Genomic DNA, 18827 nt, shown 5'->3' on the forward strand with positions numbered 1-18827 from the left:
TCCTCTGTCCTTAGACTCTCCTTCTCGGCCAGGAAAAACTACAAAAAAAAAAACCTCACTTCTCTTGGTTTTGTCCTGATAGTGACATGGTTTTGTCCTGTTCTAGTCCTGGTTTTGTCCTGGTCCAGACCTGGTTTAGTTCTTGGTTTAGTCCAAGTTAAATCACAATTTTAATGTGGTGACTGTGAACAACACTGTTAATTGTATTTTAACCAGGACTTGAACAAGAAGACTCTGTACTTTTGGATTAAAAAACAGTAAAGAGTAGTTTCACTATATGTGGATAAAAGAAACAAGGGATGATGTACATTATCTTATTAAGATTATTTTCACTTTCACAACTGACCTTTTCATGTATCTGGCTGCAATAGATTAAATTAGATTAGATAGATTAGCCTTTATTGTTCCCGTAGGGGAATGTGTCCTCTGCGTTTAAGCCATGCTTCAATGCCGCTGAGGCGTCTCCTCAGGAGCAGTGGTCGCTGCTGAGCTAGGCATGATCACAACTACCTTTGCTCGGGTCCCGGGAGTCAAACCCACGACCTTCTTGCTGCGAGGCGAGAGTGCTAGCTAGTTTGTTAAATGTTAAATTCAGCCACTTTTACACCGACAAGTGCAAATAATAGCAGCTGTAGTGCATAATTCTGTAATTAAGTTATTAGACGTACAGCATTACAAACATGTGACATTAATCATATTTTGTATTTGTATTTTGAGGTATGAGGTGAGAGTGGAGGCCTGTACCACTCTGGGCTGCTCCTCCAGTGAATGGTCACCTGTAGTCACTCTAGAGGCACCCCCTTCTGGACAAGCAGCGCCGATGTTGGACCTGCAGCCTGATGAAGAAACTGGCTTTGAGACCACCTTCGTGCTCACCTGGTCTGCCCCGACTCAGCCACACGGCGTGATCCTTCACTATGAGCTGTACAGACGCCTGGGCCCGGCTCTCAGGAGTGATGGAGCCGCTCTCATTTACAGAAATACATCTGCTGTGTACACAGATATAGGACTCCAGCCATACACTCAATACCAATACCAGGTAAATACATGTGAATTTGTTAATTACAATAAATTAGCATATTTTCCACCCTATGTATTTATTCTGTTAACCCTGTTACTGTGGACAGTGGATTGGTCTGTTGGGTTATTTGTTAGGGTTAGTCAGGTCAGTCAAGCATACTTCAAACACTAAATAATATATAATAGCACCTGTTTGCAACATAAATCCCTCCAACTTTAAGTGAAGGAGATCATTAGTAAAGTAAATTCATAAACAATAATAATAATTTTGGTTGCAAAGTAGCTTATTAATATATGAAATTTCTGTAACAATTGACTCTGTATTTGTATTTTACCTTCAATACAACATTCATGATTTTATCTAAATTTTGATATATGGCCCACCTCTATATTGAGCTACAGAAACTCTTCCAACCTTGTTTTGTCCTTTAAATGACGAATGCGAAAGAGTCAAATTGTTTACTGTAATTTGTAGATCTAATTTCATGATGAGCCCTGGATGTGACTGACACGTTAGAAGACGTTGTCCGTTTCACGGGGGAATATTTCACATACGTTCAGCTCTGGACACAAATCACAGCCCCGCATTATCCCCGACTGATGCAGTCACTCATACACGGCCGGGCTGCTGACACTATAACGCATGAGGAGTAATCAGACAGGTGTTAAATGGCGGGGTCTGTATCCATGCTGCTGTGCTCGGCGTCGCTACACTAATTGACAGGCTAGCCCTTTGGAAGCAACAATAACATTAGCATTCCTGCCTGTCAGACACGCGGGCCCAGGCCAGAGAACCTGTGTAATTGATTGAGTTTGCCTGATTGTGGTGCCGTCTTTATTTACGAGAATCCTAATTTATGACAGGAGGAAGGAGGGAAGGAGGAGCTTTGGGAGATGACGGGCAGGCCACGCAGCCATTAATCACCGGGCCCTCAGAGCACTCTACTTCCTGATTACCAGCCAGCCAATCGAATTAACAGTTAGCCACCCTTGGTAACAGAGCTTGTATTGGAAAGACCTTTTAATGGTGACCGCTACATGTCCCTTGAGTGTTTGCCAATTGGGGGGACCGGTGGTATGTGCGCAAAGTGGGAGCGAGGTGTGTGCTGAGTGCGTGTTGCAAAAGTAATAAGATGAATAGAATAACAGAGCCCAGGAAGTGAATGGATACTCTTTATTTTATTTTATTTTTTTAATAATCCTTTTAATCATTTTCTCTACCAACTTTTAACGAGTTGTGCATCACGTGTCGTCTATCACTCTTTTAACACTGCGCCTCCTGTGTATTGTTTATGCTCTGTATCCCTCACAAGTTTATTTATCTGTTCCATTATATCGGTTTGGCTCTAATCCGTTTTCTGTATTTCAGCCGTACACAAGGACAATAAGTCAATTCGGTTTGCACGCCAGAGTGAAGAGAGAGAAATCATATTAGGCTAATTACACTGGGTCATAAGCTCCTATTGACAGCTTTATGTTTGGTTTTAATTACTACCCACTTTCACACAACTTAGCCCCTTCACCCTAAGTAGATGCACCCGCCAAGAAGCCCCGCGCGCCTATCAGAGTGCTTCAGACATCTCCGCAGTCCCACTGCCCAATAAAAAGCCTTCGGGACTGTCTGGAAGTTTTTTTCTGAAGTCGTTTGTTGCCATGGTGGCTCATTGGCTGCCACGGGGAGTTAACAGGATATATTTTTATTTTGTGTCTAATAAGCCAAATGATGGCCCAATAGGAGGAGAGCGGACAAGGGAGTAGAGAGCGCAGTAAAAAGTCTGTAGATGATATAATGGCCCCGACACGAGCGGCTCTACCTTTTACCAGGAGACGAAGGGCAAGGTGATCCAAGACGACTTTAGAGCTGAACTTTTGTCTTCTGCCGATGTGGCACAAAACTTCATCATCAAGCCAAAAGCCCTGTGTCACGTCAAGGCTTCAAAGTGTTGGAGGGAGAACATGCTTGTTGCTGGGTAGATAACTTTTATAGAACTTAATGGTTTTGAGTAGGAGGGACTGTAGTAAATGGCAATGATTTCAAGCAACAGGTCAGGGTTGTGTGCGTGCCTGTTGCTGGGAGGAGACATGGAGATGAAACGGATTCTATGTTCTAATCTCTCACTTAAACATACAAAATGCACAGTACAAACTATTTCAGGCCTTAAAATTGAACACACTGGAATTGTTTCTGAGCATGATCATGTCAGAAGTAAGTGTGTTCAAATGCTTTATGCAGCGTAATATAAATTTTGTTGAATAACATATTAAGCTCAGCAGGAAATTAGGATAAAAGTCAATGAATTTACTAAAAGCATGAACGCTATGAAGTCATCCACAATAATAGGCACTCACATAATTTTCTGTCATCCCTCTTAAAAGCACCACAAAATTTCATGAGGATTTTTCTGAGGACAAATGTCACGACTCACAAATCTAGTACATGTAAAATTTAAGCTCAATTGTTTTTTGCCTTGATAGTGATTTTCAAAATGTATTGCTGTAGTGATTGAACCAGCGTTAAACTGATGCTGCACAGACATTGTGGTATAAGCTGCAACCCAAATAATTCCTTTTTTGTCGTGTGTCCACCCTTACAACGTCCTCCTCCCCCATTTTCTCCTCTGCCCATCTTCTATTCTTCTTTCCTCTCACCCATCTCAGTCCATCTGTGCTGTCACTTAGATCAATCAGTCTGATTGATCACAGCCTAATTGACTATTATTGAGGTTAATTCAACTCTTAACACGCATGCACACACGAGAACATGCACAAACTCAACTCGGCAGCCCCGGACGACACACGCCGCGCACACAAAAACACTATTACGACACTATAGGCTGGACACATCCATCTGCCTTCTGCACTACTTCTGACAGGCTACAGATGACTTCCACATGCAAATCTCCACCCCGAGTGACCCGCACCATGTACACCTTCTAATTATACCAAACACAAGCACACAAATAAGATTAGTCTGTGCGTGCGTCGTGTGGATGTGAGAGCGTGAATAACTCCTTGATGAAGGTGAAAAGTAATTGTCATGCAGATATGTTGGTGTTGGGCTGCATGGTGAAAAGGTTCTGCGCTCAGCGCTGATGGTAGTTTTGATGGATTGTCCCGTGGATTGGCTTGTATCCTTTGGTTGGACTGTGGTAACTGGTTTAATTAAGAGAAGCCTTCTCCATTAAGAGTTCATGAATTAAAATAATCAGGGAAACAAGTAATGTCACGTGTGTCTTTACCTTACAGGTGTGGGCGGTAAATTCGGCTGGTCATGCTGCCAGTCCATGGGCAAATGGGAGAACAGGGCCGGGCCCCCCACAGGGTCTGCAACAACCAGTTTTTATAAATGTTTTTGCTACTTCTGCTGTTGTGAAAATCCCTACTCCAACTAAACCAAATGGGATCATCAGCCTGTACAGGGTTTTCTCTCAAAACCACAACTACACTTTGGTGAGTGTAACAAAATGAAAATGAAATTCCTTTTTTAATTTGCTCAATCAATTATCTTTATTCTTTCTCTATAAGTTGTCGGAAGGTACATCGCAACAGCAAACAATACATGGTTTGCGTCCTTATACCCACTACTGGGTTGGTGTGGAGGCTTGCACCTGTTTCCAGGCAATATATTTTTTTTACTCTTCATTTACTGTGTCGTATTTACAGAAAATAAATTACTCTATGAAACAATGCTTTGTGTTCTCTTGGCAGTGCTGCAATCAGGGTCCTGTGAAGGAACTCCGGACCCTCTCTGCCCCCCCAGCCCAACAACCGGCCCCTCGGCCAGTTGCACTGACGTCCCGCTCTGTGACACTTGAGTGGGACCAGCCTCTGGCCCCCAATGGGGTCATTGAGGGGTGGGTAAATTTAAACTTAGGACAAAAGTGGACTCTAAACAACATTTATATTTATTGTTTTTGTTCAGCTGCGAGCTTCATCTAAGATCACGCTGCCCACAGCCTCCTCAGCCTGTGTCCCTCCCATGTGTGGATGGGCGGATAGAGGTTTGTTATTTTGGAAAGCGCTGGACCTACAACGTGACAGGTAAAGGACTGATGAAACATGAACACTAACTCTTATGTACTCCTGCTTTTTATCTGTTTAAAACATCTACCATTTAGGCTTATTAGCCTTCTGCGCTTCAACTGTATATTCTATTAAACATAATACCGTTATGCCATGAAGATGTGTGTTTTGTATTACACACATTACAAAACGTTTCATTTGTGTGTATTATTTAAAGGTCTAATCCCATACTCGCACTATGAGTTGAGAGCTGCATGTTTTAACAACATTAGTAGCACTACCTCCAATTGGACGACAGTGGTGACACTTTCTGAAGGTAACGTCAAAACCCCACCAAAGTCCCTCTTATTCATTATCACAACAATAATAAAAACCCTGTTCCCTTCAGCTCCACAGTACGTGGCTCCTTTCCTGGTGGGCAGTAACCTGACCACCGTGTGGCTGGACTGGTCTGGGTCCTTCTCCCTGAACGGACAGCTGAAGGAGTACACAGTAACTGAGAGCAGACTGAGGCTCTACTCTGGCTTCTACAGCTCCCTCCACATCCCTCTCACCTCACAGAAACGTCAGTGGACTTTGTACACAGACACACGCCATCAATGACGATCTTTAATATATTCCTCATCTAGATTTTATAATGATTATTTCGCTGTGTTTCTCTTAGCGCTCTCTCTCCAAGTGACTTGTACCACTGACAATGGCAGCGCCAGGACACCAGTTATCAAATATAGCCCTACCTTTGGTCTAGGTAACACATACCACCTGTTAAATATATTGTACAATATATATTTAAGTAAGTCTATTTATGATCTTCCCGCTCGCTTCTGTGTCAGGTCCGGACGAGCCCAGCGATAGTGATAAACAAGGTGTCAACATGTCACCAACACCTGTGTACTCGGAGCTGTGGTTCATCCTGCTCTTCTCAATACTCGGGCTATTTCTGCTGGCTTTGTTGATTGGTTTAGTGCTGCAAAGGTACTTTGGGAACATTCAGTTAAAGACCATTATTAATGGGTATATTTGTATCTTTTTTATTTTAGTCACAAGCTCCCAGCATCTAAAATATCTCCTTTAACGTCCTCATACAGAGCTTTGAGGAAAGGTCCAGCAGCTAGAGAGCGCCCTCCACTGGCAATGCTGCAGAAGACAAATAAAGCCCGTGGAGAAGTGTATATGGTGAGAGACAGATTGAGCCATGGGAAAGTGAGGATACCAGAGTTTATTGATTTTACTTCTGCTAAGTAGTATTCCTTATTTAATTTGAAGCAGTTCAGTTTTCAATATTTTGGAGGTTGTGTTCGCTTTACTCTTTTTCATTTTTATCTCTGTTAATACTGTATCCTGTTTAAGCTTCAATTTGCCTCATACATTCATCGCTTGTATTGCTTTTCTCTTCTTACAATCCCTTCCTCCATCACCATCACTTGTTCTCTTGTCTCAGAGGTCGTGCCCTGAGTTGTGCTCTAAACATTATTCCGGCTCTGTGCTGCTCACTGCTCGACCCACAGTAAGACGGCCTTTTACTTGTTTCCATGTGTGTCCTAAATGTTGCCTCTGTTGTCCCCCTGCAGTTTGACACTGTAACAGACTGTGTTGAGGTCAGCAACGTTGTACTTAAAAGCTACACTGTGTTTTCAGAGGTATGAGCGCGTGTGCATTTGGTTATTCTGCTTCTGCATGCGCTCTGTGTGCGGTGGGTTGTGACTTCAAACGCCACATGAAAACATTTATAACAATTAGTTTTGTATTAAGAAGACTGAACAATTTTGGGAAATATTATGATTGCATTTCTTCTGACTTAAATTGCAATGTGATTGGATTTGTAATTTATGTCTTTAAATCAAGATTCAATTGTGCTCATTTTAAACATGTCCAGGAGCTTCATCACTTAAGATGATAAAGCTCCTGGACAAAAGAGAAGCATGAACTGCTACACTTTCAGGATTAAAATGATTTTCATATTAAGATTGTACAATATTATCAGATTTTATACACATAATAAGACTCTGGACACTGGATATTTTGTTGTTTGTTGAGGAATTACACAAATGGATTTCAGAATGTTGAGAAATGAGGGCCATTACCATAGCAATTAACAATTTAAATAAGCTTGAAATGTTGCATATAACAGAAAGCTTAAATCAGCTTTGATTTGGTACAATTAGAGCTGAGAGTGTGATTTCATTGCGACATGTTGTGTATAACACGCTCTGACTGCTGCTCGTGCATTTATCTGTGTCGTTCTTTTCCTCGTTGTCCCAAAGATAAAGGGCTCTGTGTTTCCCTTCAGGCTTTATCAGACACAAAGATCATGGAGAGTGGGCAGCGCTTCAGTACCATGCCAGTGCTGCGAGTGCCCAGCCAAACCGACCTCAGTCAGGCTTACTCCCAGCATTCCTTGCATCGCAGCGTGAGCCAGCTGATTGACAGGAAGTCTCTAATGCTGGAGGAAGGAAGCTGGGACAACCCCCTGGGCCAGGACTCAGGACTGGTATGGAGCACTGTCTATGACAATACTCTGGATAGAATGCATTATTTTTAGGCATTTTAAAGGTGCACTATGTAACTTTTCGGGTGGAGGGTTCACCACCTACTTCTCTCAGGGAGATGCTGTTACTTCACCTGGAAAGTTCCAAAATTTGAATTAACCAATGCAATTAAACGTATTTGTTGCCATGAAGTCCAGCAGAGGTGGGTAATACTTAGTTACATTTTATTTTATTTTTAGCGAGACAAACAAATGTGGCCATAAGTGTATAGCTGAAAATATATGCAAATGTATGTTAACATCCAGTAACTCTAAACTGTACCCCTATCCTTCCCCAACGTTTTACCCTTACTCCCTTTCTATTATTATTTTTAATTTTTGTATTAGTTACATTTAACATTACTCTGAAGGTTACTCTTACTTGAGTAATAGTTTCCCCAAATACTTTTTACATTGAGTAATTTCTTGAACCACTACTTTTATTTTGAAGTCATTTTATTCTCACTTGAGTGCAATATCTGTATACTCTACCCACCTCTGGAGTCCGGCAGGTGACTCCACCAGGCCACGTTACGGGTCAGATCTGTGGAGTGTTGACCTTGCTCACTATAACAATGCTGCATGTTTTCAAGGTATTTTTGAGCAATAAAACACCTGCAAATGAACAAATGCAAGAGTGATACGTTCAATGCCATGCTCAGGAACATCCCATGCAAAGCAAAAACATCTCCATGGAGTTTATTTGACACAAGTCTTGTTTCTCTTTGTTATTATATTATAATGTGTCCTTTGGATCAATAAAGTCTCAATAATGATAATGATTTATGATTCTTTCACACCTTTAATGTCAAATTATACTTGATAATATACTTCTTTTACCATTTTGTCCCATGAAAGTAACAGATTCACTGCCAAAATGACCCATGCTCCAAACGACAGCACTCATTCAGTCCTTTCCTCTTTATCGGCCTTACCAACATCGCTGTGAACTCGCTTAGAGCTCTAACCATGTTTTTACAAGAATAACTAACCCGTCAGAAAGTTGTTATTTTAGATTAGTTTTTCATAGCCTACAGGAACAAAAACATAAAATTAGCGACCATGTTTTAATGACTTCACTTGTGCTTCTTTCAGAGACGACTGGAGTTAAATCTAGGTGTTTTTGATGTCATTGCTCTCAAACTAATGAGATTTGTGGCGGTAATAAAAGTGTATGTGTCCTTACATTTTTGTGATAGTTACACACATGCATTATTGCTTTTCAGTACGTGGAGGAAGAAGAGTTTGAAGATGGCATCCAGGCCTTGACCTCTGTCAAAAAGGAGCACACCATGTTCACGGACACGCACCTCTGAGATTGTGCAGTCACCAGGGCAACGCAATATGTCATGACAACTGTAGGAAAAGAGGTTTACTTTTGCATGTAATGAGCAGCTTATCAACAAATGCACTGTACATTTTATGGCAATTTAGTTAAAACTGCACAGAAGTGTTTTTAGATTTATAAGAACGCTGTCAACAATTTACCAATAATGGTAGAAGTTTGTATTTTGGCGTGTCATGCACAAAAGTCTCCAGTTAGTGTTGTCATTATTTATTGATAGAGATGATTGTAACTGTGCACTGTAGAACTATATGATGTTTTGGCCTTGTTAATGTTTGAACAATGTCTTAAAATGCCAAATTTTCTTAAATGTGGCTGGGAACTCCGAATGTGCCGTCTTGTTAAGTATTTTGTGGAGCTGTTGATCACTTGGCTATTCAATAGTGAACTTTTAGAGTTAATGTGGTCATGTTCTGTTAAAAGTGTTTAATTGAATCAATCACTGGTCTTTCTTTGGTGACTTTAATGGCGCAAAATGTTCTAATATTTATGGTCTGGTCGGATTTATTTGTACATTTGCTTTTTTGTATATTTCTTCTGCACAATTAATTGCTCTTTTTTTACTCTGGCAGTATTATGTATTGATGTTAAATGTTGTCTACAGTTTCTGAACTTAATTATGGTAAAGATTTGAATATAAATAATGGCAAGTGGTATCTGTACATTCTTTTTATGAAGTTACTATACATTGTTACTCATTTTGTGACTGTAATTCAGCTGTTATGTGAAACCCTGGTGACTTGGTTTGTAGAAAATAACATAATATCAAAACAGGTTCATAAAATAACAACCCAAAAAGCAACAGTAAGATTTAAGTTAGATCTCTGTTGGGTAAGTTCAAGTGGACCACTAGTGCAGTGTACAGCAGCATCTCCATCAAAACTCTGCAGCAGTAATTTGGTTTTTTGCTCTTGTCCCTTAAGGGGACATCAAGGCAAGTTTGAAATTAACAAACTGGCAGTAACAACAGTGCCCTCGCTCAAGGACACCAGTCTGACAAGGGCACTTCTCCGGCATTCACAGCCACATTCACAGCTATTGTCAGGCTCTGAGGGAGGCGGCACTTGTGAAAAGAGACTTTGTGAAGTGATTGTAAGGGACAGTATGGCCCTGAGCTACACACAAACACACACACTTTTATTAAACTCATAAATCACATGGACGACAGACGCCGTCTCAGAGCAGACTGTCTGAACACGAAGGTTAGTCAAATCAACACAAAACTCACTTTAGCTACACATTTTATTGAATTCAGACCAAAGAATTGAAGAGTCAATAATAATGATGATGTTTAGTTATTTAGTGTTTTATTACCTTGACATGCACCATATTGTATGGAAGGCAATGGTCAGTGGCCTAATCAATGAAAATGATGACAGTGACACTTTAGACAAATAGTAAACAATGGTATTTGCAGAGTTGTACATAGTACCTTTAGACAAATATGCAGTTTTACAATGCCGTTTTTTAGCTCACGAGCATCTGGCATAAATGTAATGTAAACACAGCCAGAGGAACAGAGATGACGATAAACACGTGCAAAACAAATCTGCAGAAGAAATATACATAATTACAATATTTTATAGAAAATAAACATTACCAATATACTGGGTATAAATAGTGCTAGTGCAAATATGATTAGGTCCATTAGCATGTTATTAAAAGCCGAACAAAGCATTACATTAGTTATTCACATGTACAAGGTGCGTCTTTGTGCTGGCAGGCAGGTACCAAAACCTTCAATCACCTGAAAACAAACTCAATATCTAAATATAATTTAGATAATAATATAATTATAGTCATATCATATTTTCTTTATACATATTCTGTTTTGGTAAGTGCAGTTTCATAAATGACAGTTTAAATAAATAAAGCAAATTAATCTATAATATAAACTAATATTTCAGTCTGTTGCGGCCTCGTTTTCTTCATCAAATGCATAGTTTCCTTCCAGGCAAAATCTAAATAAATGCTAAAGTTTAACATACACTGCAAAATAATGCCATGGAAAACCTCTAATGTTTGTTTTACCTATCTTAGAGTTCATTTTAAATGTAAAACACAACTGTAGGTCCATTTATCAACTTCAGTCTTTGGTCAGACCCAATAACTTCATTACAGGCAATATAAGGCACTTGAAGCAAACCAAAAACATGCATTTGACAAGTTGTACAACCAAAATAAGAGGTGCCATAAAGAAACATTAAATGCTTTTCACTTTACATTTCTACTTGTCTACTTCTCAGAACTACTGCATCTCAGAAAGGCACAAACTTATTTACTAAAGTAACAGGACAGATTAATTCAATCAGTTGTGAAAATACACTGAGGCCCCATAAATTATTAGTGCGTTTAGCTTTGCAAAATATAGTGTTATTCTCAACAGCAATGCAAACAAATGCAACTGAACTTTCGATAAAAAATAAACTAAACATTGACCAATGATATATATTGATGGTGCTGCAATATAATAACTTGTTTCCATAAAATTCCTATCGACAAGACTTCAGATCACACGGTTCAATTCAAGTAGCTGCCGGGGCAAAAACAATCTGCCCTTTCTATGGCTCAACATAAAGGAAACGGCACCAACCAAATCATGACGGAAACGCTCTTCTCCTTAAAGCTCAACATCTGCTTTCAGGCCAACATCGCCTCTGAGACACAAACATAAACATTGGGACAAGTCAAACGGGAAAGGCTCCAGTTTCAGGACACAAGAACAAGTTAGATAATAAAGCTAAAAGAAAAAACAAACGTGCATTCCAGCCATGAGTTGTTCTCGGTGTAGAGACAGGCTTCTTCATGTCAATGCCGTGACAAATAAATGGTTACGTAATTAGATGTTAGGTTGAGAGTAGCGAAACAGCTGTAAATTAGCAAACTCTGAAAGTCGCAGTTGATAAGGTGATAAAATGTCCTCTGCAGAGAACAAATGATGATGTAGTGATGGGTCTTTTATGAATGAGACCCTCGTTTACACCTCCACAAACACGGTTCATATTCCAGTCTTCCCTCAAACGTGTAACGCTGTATTTAAAATGTGCCTCGTGAAATTAATCTTGACTTCAAAACATCTTATTGCGGTCTAAATATTGTGTAATAGTACTATTGCTATTAGTTATTTTTTGAGAAATGTTAAGGCCTACATTACATGCTGCCTGTGGCTCAGTGGTCAGAGCCGCAGCATCTCACAGTTTGTTGAAAGTCTCTGCTTGTTCTCTCCCTCATTTCCTTCTGTGTTCTCCTGTTAGATAAACCCTATAAGTCAAAAAATATATTTAAAAAAACGTTGCAAATTTAAAGTGAAACATGCTAAAATAGGTCTGTTAGTTACATTCCAAACTCAGGTGTCAGACTGAATTAAAACAGATTACATGTAAAAGTTTAGTGTTTAGTGAGCAGCAGTACAAAGTGTGACTAGAGGCTGCTGTCCGGATTTGGCGACTCCGAGGCCAGTTTTCGGTGCCGTGGCGACGTGGAGGAGCTGACTTTTGTTGGTGAAGGAGATGCCGTGGCGGACGAGTCGCTGCCCCCCGTCTCTGGAGCCGGTGGGACGGGCGACAGCTGAGGGACCGGCGGGGCCTTCTTCCTCCCCAGAAATCCCCCGTCCAACACTCCTCTCTTCTTGGTGCTGCTCTCGGCTTTGGCCGCATCTCCTCCGGACGTCGGCGCCTCCTCGTCAGCGGGCAGCGGGAACACTTTGCGCCGGACGTCTCCTCCCACCAGAGGGCTGTCCGGAGGATGTCGTGGCGAGTCCTGGCTGTTTTTATGACATGCATTGGAGCCCCGAGAAGCCCAGAGCTCCGCGTGAAAAGGCCGGCGCTCACCGTCCTCCGCCCCGAACTCACAGAGGGACCGGCGACCCTCAGCGGGACAAGACTGAGCTGCACAGTCCAGGACGCCGCGACTCAGGCTGAAGTCCTGGAATTCTCTGTTAATGAAAAAAAAGTTGGTATTTTAGTGAACTTTGGAGATATTAAGTAAAGGAAAACATGATGATTGTTTTTTTTTTAAACATATTACATTAGAATATCAAGCATATTGTCTAAAAGAAAACAATACTTGGTAAAAAGAAATGTATGTCACAAATTAAATCAACAACTACTGTATTGTAATTATATTCCTGCACTTTTGTGGTTCATTTTATTATTCAACTTTTATGGGATACTTACAACCATTAACCATAACATTTACAATCAGATTTAAGTCCACTATAGGTAAATGCTAAAATACTTTCCAATTACTGTCATCAGGATAACAAAGAATATATTGAGATATCATTAGATAATTGCACTGTATTTCTTTAATAGACGTTTACAATATAGTCAGAAAACACTGTATTACCTGTAGCTGTTGAGGGACTCGGTTCGTCTGGCCCGAGTCAACAGCGGACTCTCCCTGTACGGCCGCACAGCTCCATATGTGGCCTGGTTTTCAGGGATCGGTTCCTGAGCTTGTAACTGAAGACTGAGGCAGGAAAGAAAGAGCGACGTAAGAGTGAGAGTTATTAAAATACTTAATTACAGACACTGGGAAGTTAAAGAACATGATAGTGTCCCTGACCTGGAGCAGGACTCTCTCAGTCGCGTGTGGTGCAGCAGAGACGAGGCCGGGCTGATGTTTGGAGTGGCACATCGAGAGGTGCTCAGGTCACACTGGTCCAACAGCTGCAGCAGCTCCTCCTCTGTGGGACCACCTGCATCTGTATTTAAACATAGTTCATTATAAATGTCTATTGGTTGCAAAGATAATCAGTATTTACCTTCTTTCTTCTTCTCCTCTCCTTTATTAGCTGTGTCCATGGCGGTGGTTAAGTCCCACATCTGAATGCTGCCATTGCCATGTCCCGTAAACAAATAACGGCGAGGTCGTGACCCCATCCGACTGGAGCCCTCACACTCTCGAACCATAAAACAGGAAATAGTCGTACAGTCCACAGACTGAATTTCACAAATCCTAAAGAACACAATTAACTATTTAACATATACTTTATATTCGCACATTACCGTTTACATATTATGTGTGACCATTAATTATCAATACCTTTTTCCAGTGGACGAAAGCCTCACAAAGAGTTTGTTAGTAATGGGGATAACTTTCTGAATAAAAACTTGTTGGTCATCTCTCTCCCCAAATGGACCTTGGAGCGTTAACAAAATAAAAATGCACATTTCAACAATCATATTGTGAATTCAGTCATTTGGTTAATTTTGTGATTTGTCTTTCACGTCTTTTACCAATATCATTCCCAGAGCAGTAGCTGCCGTGGCTTTCAGTCTCCTCCAGAGAGAGTATTTTAAACGAGGCCAGAGGAGTGGAGCCCGGCTGGGTCGAGATCATGCCTCTGAAGCGGGTCACTGTCCACGTCCGCACATGATTGTTATCTGCACACACTAGCACAAAAACAATCCTATTAGTTATAAACCGGTACAGGCTGAATATGACAAACAGATGCATCACGATAGTTTCCCTCATATTTATCAGTCACAAAGCAAATAAAAAGCTCTTTCAATACACATTTTCGGCACATTAACAATACAGACTTGATTAGTGCCAATTATGATTATGATGATTTTATTTCTTCCTCCAAAGTCAGACCTCTGCTCCAAATCACGTTTATACTGACAGAGGATTGGCTGTGGACCTCTTGATAAAACAGACTGATCTGAAAACTGATTAACAAACAATACAAACACTATTCAAGAATTTTACAGAGTGAGCAACAGGGCAGTACGGCCAATGGAGTCATAGTAAATCACCATTTTTATTAGTTCTTTTATAAGGATTAAAAAGATAGTTGTGGATCACCGCAGAAAGGAGAAGGTTTGGAGTGAGTTTGAAATTTATGAATGAGTTTGGATTTTAATCTGCCTTTTTACAGATAAATATACTGTTAACTAGATGTTTTCTGTTATGGTAATTGTGTGGTCTTGTCGGTGCACGTTGGATCTGATACATGGCCAGATCATCGAGATACTTCATCATTTTTAGAGCCTTTCTTACCGGACACCAGATGTTTCTCTGACAGCATGATCTTGGTGACCGGGCTCCTGTGCACTGTGAAGGTCTGGAAGAGCTGAGGGCCAGAGCCAACGGTTTCCGGGTGCTGCACGATCACCCTCACGGCCCCGCTGCTCGTCCCGTAGGCGATCTCTATCCAGTTCCCACTCACACCTGGAAAAGTAAAGACATTTTTAACCTTTTTATATAACTGATCAGTGAAGGAAAAAGTACTTGAAAAAACAGATACATGTTTTTTGGGTATAAGTATAAGAACCTGTTTGAAAATGTACTTTAAGAGTAAAAAGTAAAAGGAGCTCCCACAGATTTTCAGAACTGTCACACTGTGCTAAATTTTGTGATCTAGTTCAAAAATGTAGCCAGAGTAGAAATACCTGCTCTCAAAACTACTGTATAAAAGTACAGACACAAAAATGCTACTTTACACCACTGGAGCTGAGTGTTACAGCTTTAAAGCAGCTAATGCTCAGAAGCCACAAAATCTAGTTAAAGTTAAGATATTTACTTGTTTTGGGCGTTAGATAGACGGACAGAGCTGTGATCGCATCATTTGAAGCGTCATGATAAAGCTCTGTCACAAGAAGATCATTGTCCTTCATCCTCAAAGGAAACTTCTGCATGTCTGAAAATACAAAATACACTTGTTTAAACCAACTTTGACGCCGGCTTATCAAACGCATTCTTTGTGTGTATTACCTATGTAGTAAATGGAGCCATTGTTACAACCCAGCAGAAGGAAAGAACCCGCAGTGTCACAACTAGTGATTGGAACAACATCTTGAACCTAGAAATAAACCAAATAAACAATCCTGCTACACAAAACAAACAATGTGCAACAGCATTCTAATAAAGAAGTAACATAGTTTTAAGACATCTCTCATTCACGTTCCTTGTGATGAGAAGTACCTGCCAGTGCTGTGTGACTGCATTCCACACCCCGACCTTCCCTGTGTGGCTTGTAGCCACCAACTGATTCCCAATAAAGAACAGATCATCCACAGGAACGCCCAAACTAAACACGCCTGCAATAAAAACACAAACAGTCAACTAATTGTAGTGAATGTAATGACTGTTACTTCAGATGTATGTGAAAAAGTGCTGCTTTTGTTATACCGATCTCATTCCCGCTGCCGCCATCTTGAATGCTCCAGAGGATGATGCTGCTTCCTGAAGCGGCTGCCACCATCTTGTCCTTGTCTCCATGGGGACCTCCCACCACTTTGGCATTAAGTGCAATACGCTCAATAGCCCAGTCGAGGTAAGGGGACGAGAATATCTGCTGCCAACCCGAGGACTCCTTAATTCTGTTGTCAGAGTCATATTTAATTGCAACATTCATTATTCAGTGTAAGAAAACATGTCCTAAAAAGATATGAGCAATAGTTGGATGATGCAATCAGAAAACAATTATTTTAACCAATGATATATACATAAAAGACCTCGTAGTGATACCTGTAGCAAATGACATAGTGTGCATAGGCAGCTACAATCCAGTTGTGGTGTCCAGCTACAATCAGCACTTTTCTAGGATCAACCACAGGACCTACACAATAAAAGGACTTTTGAAGGCATTTAAAAATAATTATGTGTGATATTATCATGATTATTACTTTAAAATATACCTCTCCTACAGTCTCAACAGTGTAATAGTGAATAATTCAGCTTTTTTGGGGGGTGGGGGTTTCTCCTAACCTAGTGAGAGTCCGTCCTCTGCTCCTGTGACCCCAGTCAGAGTCGGATGAGGTGGAGGCCCAACACGAACACACCCTTCAGCTCCACTTGGACCAGGGCGTTCTTCAGACACTGGGGCAGCACTGCACTTGCGGGCTGGAATGGCTGTTAGGGGTTAAATGAGGACACGTTACACAAATAAAATGAACATTTGTAACGTTTGTTTCTTGACTTTACCTGGAGGAGGCAGGTAACCATGAAAAAGAACACTGCCACAGGACGAGCGGTCCAACTCCTCACACAGCTGCAGGCGTCGAACTTTGAATAGACACAAATACATAAGTGTCAACTCAATGTTAGTGAGCCTATCATGATATTCTATAAGCGTTTGTGTGGAACAATATGATACAGTATATTAAACTAACACTGAAGGGGAATTTAAAACAGGGAAGTACAACCACAGGGAAGTTACAGTAGGATTTTAACACTTGTCAAACTATCACACTTTCATACAAGTAAACCGTACTAGTAGACCGTAAAGTAATAAATAATTCAGCTTAAAACTCCTCTACCACAGTGGTTCCCAACCTTTTTTTCTGGGGTACCCTCTAAGTTTTCTCCTACTGAAATACTATTCACTCAATGTCACCTTCTTTCAAAATCTGAAATCCTCTACCATTTTCTCTGATGGTTTTAATACCTACCTAATGGTGTTATGCCATAAAATTCAGCTTCATGTCTCAAAATGCTGATGTTAACTCCCCTGTAAAACATTGTGTCATTTAATGTTTGTTAGTTTGTTGTTGTTTTTTCAACAAACACAAACAATGTCTTACCTTAAATCCAGTTCTTTGGTTCGAAGAAAATTCAGAATCGGTGCAAATGCTGTAGGATCCCTGTCGATAAAGATCTGAAAAATTATACAATTGTGTAGTCAGTGCTTTGTCTAGTACAATGGGCATTGGGTGTTTTTCCCATTAATACATAGGGTGTATGTATATAATAACTACTACATAACAAACAAAATTAAAATTAAATCAGTACTTACAGCTCCAGTTTCATCCCGAAGAGTCGAAATCCTTCCACTTAGTAAACTACCAAAAAACAAATTGTTATAGTTCTGTCTTATATTTATCTGGCTTTCTGCAGCCCCTTATTACACAGCATCCTATAATGAGCATAATTAATTATTCATATTGTTGTGCATATACACCAGGTGAGATGGATCAGATGGATTGTAACAGTCTTTCGTGAGGTTGAACACAGCCAGAACATGTAAACAAGGTCCACTGAAGACAGTAGTTCACATTGTACATTTATATGATTTTACCTTGAAAAGAAAGAGTCTGGGATCCACATCAGAGTTTGTCTAGAGGTGCAAAACCTACAGAAAGACCAAGAAGAGGAGGTACAAATCAGCACACTGTGTACAGAGCGATGAGTCACGGTATTGTATGAATGCATTATTGGTCTGCACGTGAGTACGGTCAATCCGGTAGTGTTACATAACAAATCGCATTGCCCATCATCAACACATTCACTCTTCTGATGGATGTGTGTGTCAACGCTGCTGACCTGGTCCCACCGACGTTCAGCTGTATTATCTCCCCCATCGCCGCGGACAAACTGTCTTCGTTTGCGGCCATGGTGACAAGATGCACTGCTGTTTTGAGCTGCGATCTCGCGAAATGTCACGCTCGCCAGTCGTTTAGTTTAGATCAGATGCCCTGTCTGTCCTGTCCACGGTGGTCCTGCTTCACGACCCTGCGCCGTCCTGTCTCCGTTATTCACCCTTTACGCACAGGGCCTGGCGTCCTTAGGCTAACCCAATTTGCTCGCCATCAAAGAGCACATGGTTCTGCTGATCTAAAACGAAGGTGTGCAGAAAAATATTCCCAAATTAATGTGTTAGTACGTTTGCATCTTTGCTCGCCCAAGAAAATGTAGATAACGTCTCCAGCGTTAGCAAAACAGTTCTGAGCGAAGCAAACAAGATAGTTAATAGAAACAACTTCCGGTGTTGCGAATGGTTATAAACATCATAGAAGACAGTAGCAGCAAACAATCTAACGGGTGAATTCACGAGTTTCGCTCGAAAAACAGACGTTTAAATGAATCAAATAAGTAGAATTATATACAGCTTCTGATTTTATGTGAAACGAAGGACGTTAGCAAAAGTTAACAAGACGTTACATCTACTCAATTTCCGGTGTTGCG

The 18827-nt window shown here is 40.7% G+C and overlaps 2 protein-coding genes across 3 annotated transcripts in view; one reads left to right on the forward strand and one right to left on the reverse strand.

The window, feature by feature from the left end:
* ush2a (Usher syndrome 2A (autosomal recessive, mild)) overlaps nucleotides 1-9306 on the forward strand; it is a 117565-nt gene extending 108259 nt beyond the window's left edge. The window contains exons 81-93 of the mRNA XM_072464874.1: nucleotides 718-1039; nucleotides 4267-4470; nucleotides 4546-4638; nucleotides 4729-4874; nucleotides 4943-5061; nucleotides 5261-5359; nucleotides 5432-5608; nucleotides 5708-5791; nucleotides 5877-6018; nucleotides 6132-6219; nucleotides 6615-6683; nucleotides 7334-7534; nucleotides 8797-9306. Coding sequence (XP_072320975.1) covers nucleotides 718-1039; nucleotides 4267-4470; nucleotides 4546-4638; nucleotides 4729-4874; nucleotides 4943-5061; nucleotides 5261-5359; nucleotides 5432-5608; nucleotides 5708-5791; nucleotides 5877-6018; nucleotides 6132-6219; nucleotides 6615-6683; nucleotides 7334-7534; nucleotides 8797-8886 — 1834 coding nt within the window. The 3' untranslated portion in view covers nucleotides 8887-9306. The remainder of the gene's footprint in view (nucleotides 1-717; nucleotides 1040-4266; nucleotides 4471-4545; nucleotides 4639-4728; nucleotides 4875-4942; nucleotides 5062-5260; nucleotides 5360-5431; nucleotides 5609-5707; nucleotides 5792-5876; nucleotides 6019-6131; nucleotides 6220-6614; nucleotides 6684-7333; nucleotides 7535-8796) is intronic.
* An 836-nt stretch (nucleotides 9307-10142) lies between these two features.
* kctd3 (potassium channel tetramerization domain containing 3) lies at nucleotides 10143-18623 on the reverse strand. Of its 2 annotated transcripts, XM_072465883.1 has the most exons (19): nucleotides 18186-18622; nucleotides 17941-17994; nucleotides 17659-17704; nucleotides 17447-17520; nucleotides 17315-17373; nucleotides 16848-16928; nucleotides 16632-16775; nucleotides 16392-16482; nucleotides 16053-16243; nucleotides 15846-15961; nucleotides 15636-15723; nucleotides 15445-15561; nucleotides 14922-15092; nucleotides 14156-14311; nucleotides 13962-14058; nucleotides 13681-13874; nucleotides 13482-13620; nucleotides 13263-13385; nucleotides 10143-12849 (listed from the first exon to the last, which is right to left on the reverse strand). In XM_072465883.1, exons 1-19 carry the CDS (start codon nucleotides 18254-18256, stop codon nucleotides 12336-12338), a joined length of 2526 nt encoding a protein of 841 aa, XP_072321984.1. In that variant the 5' UTR covers nucleotides 18257-18622; the 3' UTR covers nucleotides 10143-12335. The 2 variants fall into 2 exon arrangements, with proteins under 2 accessions (XP_072321984.1, XP_072321985.1); XM_072465884.1 differs by lacking the exon at nucleotides 13263-13385 and having other exon boundaries at nucleotides 18186-18623.
* Between the last annotated feature and the right edge of the window lie 204 nt (nucleotides 18624-18827).

This window comes from Eucyclogobius newberryi, unplaced genomic scaffold (assembly GCF_026437365.1).
Source record: "Eucyclogobius newberryi isolate DKJ021-1_F unplaced genomic scaffold, fEucNew1.0.hap1 SCAF_5, whole genome shotgun sequence".
NCBI classification, from domain to species: Eukaryota; Metazoa; Chordata; class Actinopteri; order Gobiiformes; family Gobiidae; genus Eucyclogobius; species Eucyclogobius newberryi.

Excerpts from the sequence above, each read along its gene's own strand:
- kctd3 (XM_072465883.1), bottom strand. The coding sequence starts at position 18,256 with ATGGCCGCAAACGAAGACAGTTTGTCCGCGGCGATGGGGGAGATAATA. Across the intron at positions 17,374-17,446 it reads ACCAAAGAACTGGATTTAAG|GGGAGTTAACATCAGCATTT; the intron begins GTAAGACATTGT and ends AATGTTTTACAG. Across the intron at positions 16,776-16,847 it reads TGGTTACCTGCCTCCTCCAG|CCATTCCAGCCCGCAAGTGC; the intron begins GTAAAGTCAAGA and ends AACCCCTAACAG.